At 43.7% G+C, this 11626-nt stretch overlaps 2 protein-coding genes across 2 annotated transcripts; one reads left to right on the top strand and one right to left on the bottom strand.

The window, feature by feature from the left end:
- Window positions 1–1253: 1253 nt before the first annotated feature.
- znf488 (zinc finger protein 488) lies at window positions 1254–3500 on the top strand (the record flags this gene model as incomplete). Its single annotated transcript, XM_079168277.1, has 3 exons — window positions 1254–1466; window positions 1861–2089; window positions 2305–3500. The coding sequence occupies 3 exons, from the start codon at window positions 1254–1256 to the stop codon at window positions 3357–3359; spliced, it is 1497 nt and encodes a 498-aa protein (XP_079024403.1). The 3' UTR covers window positions 3360–3500.
- A 3155-nt stretch (window positions 3501–6655) lies between these two features.
- gdf10a (growth differentiation factor 10a) lies at window positions 6656–10841 on the bottom strand. Its single transcript, XM_079168560.1, has 3 exons — window positions 10432–10841; window positions 7923–9058; window positions 6656–7787 (listed from the first exon to the last, which is right to left on the bottom strand). Exons 1-3 carry the CDS (start codon window positions 10688–10690, stop codon window positions 7596–7598), a joined length of 1587 nt encoding a protein of 528 aa, XP_079024686.1. The 5' UTR covers window positions 10691–10841; the 3' UTR covers window positions 6656–7595.
- Between the last annotated feature and the right edge of the window lie 785 nt (window positions 10842–11626).

Here is an 11626-nt window from a genome sequence, read left to right as displayed (position 1 = left end):
AAATGTATAAGTCAAACTGTCCAATTTATACAGAGTAAAGGCACAGGGAACAGCATATTTAAAATGTTTCACACTGTCTAAAAGGTGTTGTTCATAGTGGTGCGTATATGTCCACGTCAGTCAGCTGCACTGGACAATAAACACCCTATAATGTGCATTATTGCTCAAATTATCACAGTAGTTCCTCACTGGCGGGCATGTCTCTCTTGTTCACTGAAAGGATTATAAATCAGACATGGGGGAATTTGCCAAGGGACTAAATTCAAGTCCTGTGGACGCGCGTCTGTGTGTGTGCGTGAGCGCGCGTGTTTATATCAATGCGCCACGCTTCAGCGCGCTCTCTGAAGGGAATAAGTGGGAGTGGGCGAGGAGAGGGACCACAGTACGGAGGAAGATCCAGTCGGATAAGTAGCTCGTCACCAAGAAACGGGAGGGCATCGTCACCGAGGTCCACTGCACCTGCTGCAACTTGCTGCCACACGGCACAAACATCCTCCTCATGTCCAGCGGGTGAGTCACGCGACACTATAAATGCACTTCTCTGTTTTCTTCACAGGGGTACACGATCTTTATCTCATATGTCATTATTTTTTACCAGGAAGAATGGCATATTGAGATTGCCACCAGATTATTGTGTTATGATGCTGTGTGGTCAACTGTCAAGAAAACACCCACAAGATTATTGACCAGAGAAGGAAAACAAATCAATAGTCACACAATCTTCCTGCGTTAAAATTGTTGATAAATTAGCAATAAGCATTTTAACTTATCTTGCGCACAGAGGAGGCAGTTGGGCTTCACGGCAGATGGGGAGACAAAAGGAGAAACCGAGTGAAAAACTGAGACAAAGGACGTTAGAAATAATTTTGTCTCGACACCGGCTGCGTCTGCTTCACAATTGGGACGCTTAATTTAATCAGAAAATCCATAAAATACTGTACTTATTTTTTCTCTTCTAATATTGCTTGCAAGACAATCCAGACTGGGTTCAGAGCATCTGAATCCAAATCGGCAAACGGCATGTCAGACCACTACAACATATATTTTCTGTCATATAGCCCAATTGTTCGCTATTTCGTTTGTGTAAAACGAATTATTAAAATGGGAATTAGTTTTTACAGTTCTCATGATTTGAGCCCAAATATATTAAAGATTGGTCTCGTGATTTTATCTTCGTCTATAAAACAGTTTGTAACATATTGTCACCTGCTCTTTAACTAATGATAACCGTTATATTTGATCACAGTTTAACGATGGATCACACTTTCCTGCCTCGGTCCATCTGGACCGGTGACAGCAAATTCCTCCAGCATCCAGCGGACCTCTACACCAGTGTGCTCGTTACGCGCAGCATCCCTGCAGGCACGTGCTTTGGTCCATGCGTGCTCCAAAACACCTTCTACGAGACCATCGCTTTCATAGCGCAGAAATCCTGCGATAAGAGAGCTAAATCATATGTGTTCAGGGTGAGTTGCAGAGATTTTGTGGTCAGTTGAACTTATGTATCTTATGGCATGTTAGAAGAGCTTTGCTTTGGTTAGTTATAATATAACCGGGCTGGTGAATTCATGACCATTGAACTAGATTTGTTTCTTTCTTATGTTAATTTGAACTGAATTTACACATTTCAAGTCCCTTATTCTTTTTTTAAATTACTATATTTTTATGCTGTCCATCTGCATTATTTTTTTTCCCCTGAATCTGCTGTTTTGGGTATTATGTCAAAGGGATTTACAAACGTGGATTTAATAATAATAATTATTTGTAATTATTAATGATTTTTTAGGAATTCCAAGTTTGTAGGAAAGGTGGATTTAAATCAGGGAGCTCGAGTAAAATGTCAATGATGTCTGTCAACAGGTGGACCCCGAGGCCATGCGTAATTCGGCGCTGGTGATGTCTTGGCTGCGGCTCGTGCAGGCTGCGCGCAATGCAGAGGAACAGAACACAGAGGCCTTTCTGAAAGCGGGCCAGCTGTATGTGCGAACCATCCGGGACATCCGGCAGGAGGAAGAGCTGCTAGTGTGGTACGACCAGGAGCTGTCTCACCTACTGGGCTTCACAGACCTGACCAGAGCATCAAGGGAAGGTGAGTACTGGCTGTCCTTATGTGCATTGGCTAGACTTGAGCTTCAATTAAATTAAAGCCACTCTACACCCAAATAAAAATAAAGCATCAGATTGAGTATTTTATAGCAGAATGAGCCATAATGTTTGACTTCTGGGAGGATTAAAATTTAAATGAAAGTGTATATGTTATGGATTTATCTATAGTCACATCGTGTTTCTTTCTGTCTTTTTCAGAGTTCAAATGTGGAAGATGTAACCAGGTTTTTGAGAACGAGTATCCTTTCTTGGCTCACTGCCGATTCCTGTGTACTCAAGTAAAGACTGACACCTGGAGCCGCGAGATTTACGAGCACAAGCATATGGAAATCAAGAGGCAACACCGAGTGACAGATTTCCACAACATCGCCAGAGATTTGGAACACAAAAAATCTGGCAGCAACGAGGATGCAGAGATTTACCCCAAGAGAAGGAAATACGAGGAAACTCTCTATCCCAAAGTGCGGAAAACGGTTCTGTTGGAAAAAACTAACATTTCAAATGATGACAATATTACATCGCTGATTAAGGACTACGACCAGTCAGCAGGAGATGCATCCTCCTCTGCGGGGAAACTGAAAGTTGATACGATTAAACCGGATCATTTGGGATGTAAGAACGATAGCTTTACGCACGACACAGAGATGGAAACAGGCGAGAGCTCTGGTTTGCACTCAAGAAGCAGCAGCAGTGCATTTTCTCTGGTCCTGTCCAACAATCAGCGCGAGCAGAAAAGCGCTTTCTGTAAACCAAGTAAAAGAACGTCCCCTATTGACCCCCAGGCGCATCTCAGCAGTGCTTCAACAGCCCCCTCTAGTCGCCTAGAGGAGATGACTGATTCATTCACCCCCAGGACTGTTATGGGATACAGCAATCTGATGGCATCCAACATCCTGAGCAGTGACTTACGTGCTGTACCCTCCCCGGTTGCATTAAACAATGCTTTCCATTACGCACCGGAGCACTGGTCCAGGAGCATTGGCGTCCAGTTGCAGACCACATCTTCTCTCACCATCCTTCCCCCGACATTCACCTCATTCGGCGTCTCGGTGCAGAACTGGTGCGCCAAATGCAACCTGTCTTTCCGCATGACCTCCGACCTCGTTTTCCACATGCGCTCTCATCACAAGAAGGAGTTCGCGGCGGAGTCCCACGTGAGGAGGAGGAGGGAGGAGAAACTCACCTGCCCGATCTGTCACGAATACTTCCGGGAGCGACACCACCTGTCCAGACACATGACTTCTCATAACTGAGACAAGAAGGGACAAAAAGAAAAACTTAATTTATTTCTTAAACGATGCTCGTATTTAACAGGTTTAGACTCCAGATTCATCAGGTGAATGTAAGTAGCTGTAAAGATAATAGCGAAACGGACACACATGGCCATCACAGACTGTCCGCTAGATGACGATAGAGGTACGTTTGAGCTGATCTCACTGCGGTTTTGGTGTCTTTCCTTTGGCCCCGTGTGTTAGGCTGATGTTTATTTTGTGCCTTATGGAACTCAGGAGGGAAGAAACACGGAGAGATCATGATTGTCATAAATATCTCAACGCAATCCTACAAGGGATGTGGATTGAGTGTGTAAGAGATGTGGATTGAGTGTGTTTGCAGATTCGCTTTGAAATCTAAAATTATGAAAATGAAACGGACGTGTCGAGTATTTTGTTCAATCATGGTGGGAGTCTATTTTTCTGCTTCAACAGGCAGCGACTGAGACCAGCGTTTCTCTTTTCCCTGTAGCTTGCTCATTATAATGAACATCTAGCAAACGTGTCTGCTTGGTGACGGCACTGTCCTGAATGATACCAGTGTAGTATGGGAGGGAGTTAACATATTTATCTTCCTGCACTACTCGACTGGGAGACAAACATGTTGTTCAAAATATGCATCAATATTATATCTGCCTGTCATTTCAGATGTTTCACCCAGCGTTTCAGCATGCTATTTGAAAGAATGAAAAATAATAATCGGCTTATTTCCAGGCTGCCACCCAAAAATGAAATTGCATTTAAAAAGTTTCCATGGTTATCATTCATCTACAGACCTGGATGGAGTCCACATGAGCCTTTGATTTTGTGATTTTATGTTTCTCCACCCATAGTGAGCGGCTTACGTCACATTCAGGTCAGGCTGCCGACAGATGGACATAAATAGCCGTCTCTGTTGCAGGTAAATGAGGCGGCAAGAAGGCATGAAGTTCATGGGAAAGTCAAGCCTCGACCCTGTTCAGCAGGGGTGTAAATCCGCCCACACTGCTGTTATCCACTTTTATTTAAGTAACGGAGTTTATCCTCCAGTTTCTTCATACCACAAACTGAAGATATGTTTTATTACTGGGACTGAAACCTACACAAGACATGAAAAACACGCTCTCTAAAAATCATACGAGAACAAATACACTGAAACATGTTCATAATCATAAGTCATTGAGTTTTAAACCTCATTTATCTTAAGCCCGAATAATATTTGTGTCCAGACTAAAATGGACTTCTTGGCAGAATAAATGTTGCAAAGGTTATGTGGAAACTGGTAAAAGTACATTTTTTTACTTTCTAAAGGAAAAATAAAATTATTAAATAAAATTCCCAGTGGCCCACATGACTAAATAGGTGATTAAGAGGCACAGTGCATGTCACTCTATTAAAGCTATGTCCTAATGAACAGAACTATTCGTTCTCCTAGCTCAGTAACCATGAGAGGAAAGAGCCATTTCAGCCCTGACACAGAAAATCCTCTGTTGTCTAATAATGGCTGTATTGATCTCCTGTAATTGAACAGTCATCAAGTGGAAAAACCAATATTGTTCTTGGTTCCCCACTTGCCTCGTTTGGTTAAGGCATGTTAGGCTCTGAACAGAGCCCGAAACTACTGTGGTTTTCTCTGCTGCAATCGACCATTGTAAGCACTCTCCTGTGACTGTGATTGCGGTTGACATGGGGTTCACTTTGTAATAGCAGACTGTAAAAGGGATCAGTCAGGAAATGAGGAAAAAAATTGAACCTGGATGTGTTCATTACAATTGGGCCGGCCTACTCTGTAGCTAATACATCTATTAATTTAAACATTACTATAATAACCCTCATTACAGTCGTTATCATAATTTAAACGGAGGTTGGACCCCATAAAGGGTTCATTCGTAAAAATATGTTTTTCCACTTGTTCAAAATGGGGAAAATGAAATCAGGCATTCAGTATTTCATATATTCTGTCTCCCATCATCTGTCTCTCTCCATCGTCCTCAAATATGGATTATGGGAAAACTTTAAGATGTCCTGTTTTGATTTTATACTCACTGGTTTAACATACAAAGTGTTCACCCTCCTTGCAAGTTTTCATGTTTTATTATCACACAACATTGAATCCAGTGAGATTTAATGTGACTTTTATGACAGTGATCAACAGAAAAAATAACTGAAAACAGATCTCTACAAAGTTATCTATATTAATTACAAATATAAAAGACAAAATACATTCTTGCAAAAGGTATTCACCCCAATTAATACATGAAAACACATATACTATCACTGCCTGGTGTAGCATGTTAGTTTTAGAAGTCACATAATTAGTAATCCAAATTTGATTCAGTCAATGTCATATTTATAGAGATCCCTTTGACATTAAAGGCTCTTCTTTTGTTCGTCGATGTCCAAAAAGAAAACACAACAACTTCTAAAGCGAGTGAATACTTTTTATAGTCTCCTTATATCTAATCGACAAAGCAACGCAGACAGAAGGGGTGGCACAATTAGTTTTTAGAGTTGAAAACAGGTGACTCCATGCACAACTGTGAGCCAAAAATAGAATTATTCTCGACTGCGATAAACTGTATAAGGGCTCAATCTTGTGTTCCTTTCCCCCCCAAGTCACTATTAAATGTCTCTTTCTTTGAAACCAAATGACTGTCCAGTCTTGAACTTGAGAGCATTCTGTTGTTTTAAACATATGTCGTACACTGTGCCAACTTCTTCAGGCTCACGGCAAAACAGCCACAGAGTAGAGATAATAATCAAAAGGCTCGCCCTGTCATTTCACTGTCAGTTTGTCACCACATGGGCCACCTTCTTCCTCTTATGAATAAGTGACGAGCAGTTGATTTAATGTGGTTGAAATCTGCCTGAAAACATCTGTTTAAAAAATAAAAGGAGAACATCCTGCACTTGGAAATGTTCTGCTTTTCAATGGAGGGGTAGAAAAGGGGAAGTGCACCATGTTTTAATGTTCAAGTGGCTGACGTCCTAATAGGTGCGTGCCTGCTTCCTCCATCAACCATTAATCCACGGCAGCTGCATCAGCCACATTATTTGCTGGACAACAGACGTCTGAGCCTTTGGTGTGGGGTAAAAATGAGTTCAAGGGGCTTTCGGGGAATGTTGGCTATCTTTGAGTGGAACCTTCCTGCTTTTGTACAAAGTGATTTTGGAACAGTGGTGCCCTTTTAGGTTTGTTTTGACAAAAAAGTCCCCCCCCCCCCCCCCCCCCCCCCCCCCCCCCAGAATCAAACGTTATACGCAGTAATGACCAAGGATAACACAAAGTGTATGAAATAATAACATTCTACCACGAGCATTGGATTAAATTACTTTTTTATTCTAACTTATAGAAGGCTACCTTTTTCATAATTTAAACAATACACATGTACAAAACAACATCTCATCTACAATATAGTAATACATAACCTAGTAACCATGACAAATTATTTTTAACCAAGTTTCACATTCAAAATATAAAAATATTTCTGGTTTCATTATAACATTCTTGAAGTGTTATGAGGGGGTTGGTGGGTGTAAATGAATTCCAGATGCTCTCTACCGTCCGTTGGATATTTCCTTTTTAAGATATACAAAGCAAGAATGTACAATGACCTTCCATTCTTGCAAACAAATGAGCGTTGCATGTATGTACAATGTGGAGTATGGTTTGTTTAAAAGTAAGAACAGATGTACACAGTATATGCAAAAATGAAGAAATATGTTTCATAATCTCTGTCATCTGTGTGAGACTGAGTAAGCTGCCCGACGACACATTGATAAAGTCTTTTATTTATAGCCTTCGTGTCCAAAGAAAACATGAACACAAAGTCACTGTGAGCTGTTTGAAAAGCAAAGTATATTCTGAGATAAAAGGAAAAATGCTCCTGTCCATGACATTTTCAATATTATCTCAAACACAGAATCAAAACAACCGAGCTTCTTAGACATGTGGAGCCTTGACTTTACACGTGTGACTCTGTTCCTCTTGCTAAGCCAGACGCCAGACGCCAGACAATGTGCCTCTTCAAGTCTGCTGCCGCAGGGCAGAAGAGATGGAAGTGATTTCTCTACAGCCTATGTTCCTCGAGGAATAACGGCAGCCAAAGTGACTTTGTTTATCAGAACCAAGAAACCACTTAAAAGACAGAGGTATGGTTCTGTCTCCCTTTGTCCTGTTTTCTGTTTCTCTCCACATGAACCCTGTTTTGTCCTCTGCCACCATTGACCACACCCTTCCTATCTGCAGGAGCAGGACTGGACGGACATATTGGGGTAAACCTTAAGCACTGGGTTCCTGGATTCATCTTGGTAGAGCACAGCCAGAGGACTCATCTTTTCTGGGACGCAGCAGGGCTCAGGAACTCCGGGGATGATCCCAACGGCACGGACTATGCTCTGGATGGTGGCGTGGTTAGACGGCCTCGCCACCTGGAAGAGTTTGAGTGGTAGGGGAGAGGCATACACAGGAGAAAATCAATAAATTGGAGAAGAACAGCACACTTTAGTTACTCAATATAACTTGGTCATGCTGTTGTGGAATGACTTAGATGTTTGCGCTCCTACCTTGTGCATGGGGAAGCCACATGTGCCAGCGCAGTAGTAGGCATCAAAGGCCTTGGGGGCTATAACCCACTCGCTCCAGCCAATGTCTGCAAAATCCACTCTGAGGTTCCTCCTGGAGCAGCCTCTGTGCTGGGAGTCGCCCCACTGCCTCCTTCTGGCCTTACGCATCGTTTGTTCATCAAAACTCAGAACAGGTGACTGAGAGTTAGCGCTCGCCTTGTGCCTTTTTCCATCCTTTCCCTCGTTTCTCCACTCGTGCTTTCGTCCGTCACTGGTAGTCGGCATGCGACTGTCTTTGATTTCTTTCTCGGCTGTGTCATCAGCTTTGAGCCCCTGTGATTTTCTTTCTCCTTCTTTGAGAACCAGAGGGTCTTCTTTTTCACTGGTTCCTCTACCTTGATCCACTTCTTCTTCCTCCTGACTCTTTCTCTTCTTTTCCTTCCTTCCTGATTTAGGTTTGAGCGCCAGGTACCAAGTGCTCTCCCAGAGGTCATCCTTACTGTACCCATCAGGCCTGTAGTCAACCTCTGGCAGCTCATTGTTCTGGATGGGCTCAAAGAGCAGAGCTGCTTCCCTTCTCTCTCGTCCTTTTGACTCTGGTGAGGAGTTAGATCTGTGAGAGGAATGTGAGGGCTCTAATCCGTCGCTGAACGGGTCATATCTCTGAAGGCTTGCAGCCATGCTGTTGGGCTCTGCCAAAGCTTGGTCATTAGCATACAGTAACAGATATGGCAGGCTCCCACCAGGCAGCGCCCCCTCTGGTTTCCTCTGGTAGTCCAACTCCACTGACACCAGTAGATGACCCTTGTCCCTGGCCTCCTTGATGACCTGGGTCACATCTTTCATCTGCCACACCCCTCTCCTGTGGGGGTGGAAGGTCACATTGCCTAGAAGTGACCCCATTGACCCAGATCTGACCTCTGACCCAGAGGATACAGAGCGAAGGAGCAGGCTGATGGACGGAGAAGGGTGGACGGCTGAGGAACGACAGGATGGGCTTTTGAAGCGTTTACAGAACCAGGGTTTTTGATGAGGGCGCCGATCGAGCAGGAAGTGGAATGTGGCAGAGAGGATGACCTCTGAGTCCTGGAGGGTTGTAAGGTTCAGTTGGTACGTCGTCCTGTCCTCGGAGGAGTCTGAAAACAATCAATCAGTCAGTGGCAGTCAGTCAGGTGAACAACCTGACAAGTAAAAACTTTTTTTTATCCACAGAATGATATATTCTAAAGGATTTCATACAGAAGGTGCTTTTATGTTTTAACTGGCCTTTTGCTGTTGAGCTGACAGATCCATACTGACATTTTTGGTATAATTAGATGATAGTAACCAGGACTTGAACCTTATTTGAATTTACAAGTTTTCACGATTATTTAACAGTAACGTAAGATGAAGTAATGACTGAAAAAGGAACGACCAATTTGGTATCAAATTCCACCAAAAACCGGTCCTACTTGCTTGAGAGGTGGCACTACACCTTTGCTTGTTCTGTGCTACATGACTGAGCTGTGTGGCTGGTAGACGGCTGCCTGCCTTGGTACCGAAGGTGCCCTTAAGAGGAACCAGACTCTGAGGATCTGGCTGGCAGGGGGTGAGCAGAGAGCTACATATTCATGATGAACATTAACTTCAACAGCAGAGTTATTGTTCATTGTATAAGAGTTCAGCGGAAGTAGGGACTGACTCAAGAGATATACATTACCTCGGATTCAGCCTGCATATGGAAATGCTTACCTCAGTTTCTCTTAAAGCTTCCCCATAAGCCTAATACAGCCAGCACTGTCTGCCCAGACACCAAGACATAATCAACTGTTTTAACAGATCGAACATTGTTGTGAAAACTCTCTTACATCCCTCCTTGGATTACATTGAGTCACTGCAGTAAAAATACACACGTGTTATGGTATGCCATCCGAGAACTATGTGGGATATAAATGTCTATGAGTGTGTTTATAAAAACAGCATCAGACAGAGAGGAGCGACTGTGCTTTAAGCCCCCTGACTCCAGGACCTGGAGTCACACATGTCCTGTAGCCACAGCAGGAACGCAGAAGCCACGACAATGACCCTTTGCAGCGCGTAACTGCCGCTGAGGGTTTCACTGTATAGAAGCTGGGCATTGCACGCAGGGAATCGCATGCATTCCTGCGCATATTGCGCGTCTGTCTGCGGTAATTGGCCAGACTCCGCAAAGAAGGGCACAGCTGCTGCCACTAACACAGTGTGCCCACAGCGTCCCAAAAATCATTTCAATGCATTCTCAGACTGTTCCAAAACAATCCTACCTATTTAGAGCGTCTGGCCGAGCAATGCAGCCCCACTGAGCACTTTTAGTAACCATCAATTGAAAGGATCAGGGGAGCTTTCTGAATACTGCATTTATTTTTCGCTTTTTGCGTCGGATTACTGGTGCACTAATGGCACAGGCTTTTTTTGTTCCATAATGAACATAAAGTGTTGCGATACCTATCAATTGCGCACTGAAGGCAGGTTTATCAATGTCTTCACACACCTTGGCTGGTTCTGAAACTCCTCACAGTGTTTCCCTCTCTGAGGCGGTTTCCCCTGTTGTATTTCTCGTACAGTTTTGACATGTGCTGGGAAACCATGTCCTGGTCCAGGTCATCTGAGAACGGGTCCGATGAGGGCTGGAGGAAGCTGTCCCGTGCGCTTCCAGAGCCCCCTTTGATGATCCTAACTGATGCAGCACCCAGGACACAGTTAAACATCAGCAGGAGCAGGTGCGAGGGAATCATACTCCGAGCTGCCATTTAAGTGCTGAAATAAATACAAAATCAAAATCCACGAGGAAAAACGGTGCAGACAAATGTCCGAAACGATCCAAGGTGGAGTTTAGAGAGGCGCCAAAACAATCCAGACTAAAAAAAAAAGTCTGTGCGTGAATGTTCCACCTCTCCTCTCACTTTTCCGCGTCGCGCTCAGTGAGCCGTCTCACTCCTCTGTGTCAGGCTGTGTGGGACGTGGATGCTGAATGGGTTAGTCCGGGCAACAGTTGCTGCTACTTTTACACTTGCGTCTGTGTGACCGCCAGAGGCTTAAGGGGGTTATACTGGAGCGGTGAGAGGTGCTGACGTATACTGCTGTCAGCCAACGAGGTCTCGGTAGAGCGCGCAGCCAGAAGTGGAGGTCATGATGCTGACCCCCCCCCCCTCCTTCTCTCTTTGATGATGATGATGTTGTTGTTGATGGCAATAATGATGTCTTCCTGATGTTGTGTATTGGCGGACTAATACAATTGATCCAGTGGCTTTGGCACAGTGTTTCAGTTTAGCACTGGTCAGACAAAGCTCAACACGCTTTTTTTCTTTGCAGGCAAAGTAGTTCTGCCTCACAATGTCCAGCTCACCACATTATTTCCAGTAACTGCTTTTGACATGCTCTCAGTCACACATAATTTGCATAGAAACACCTACAATAATAGTCTGACCAACCACCCAAGGGCTATTGTTAGCGACAGTGATCCACATTTTAAAGTGTTGTGTGAGTTTTGTATTGAAAGGCTGGGGTGTAGCTGTGTTCTGTGGGACTTACTGTGATTTTATTCAGTTTATTGCCTTTTTTAAACATTTTTTTGTGGTGTGTATGTATTTTTTGTACATGTGTGTACATACAAGTTGTTTCCAGTGTGTGTCTCTGGTGTCTGGAGCTCTGTACCAACAATGCTTGTTTTGTGGAAGTGGTGGTCT

The sequence above is a fragment of the Pholis gunnellus genome, assembly GCF_910591455.1.
Source record: "Pholis gunnellus genome assembly, chromosome: 11".
Classification (NCBI taxonomy): Eukaryota; Metazoa; Chordata; class Actinopteri; order Perciformes; family Pholidae; genus Pholis; species Pholis gunnellus.
The sequence above is the reverse complement of the archived record's forward strand: the minus strand, read 5'-3'. Positions and strand labels throughout refer to the sequence as shown.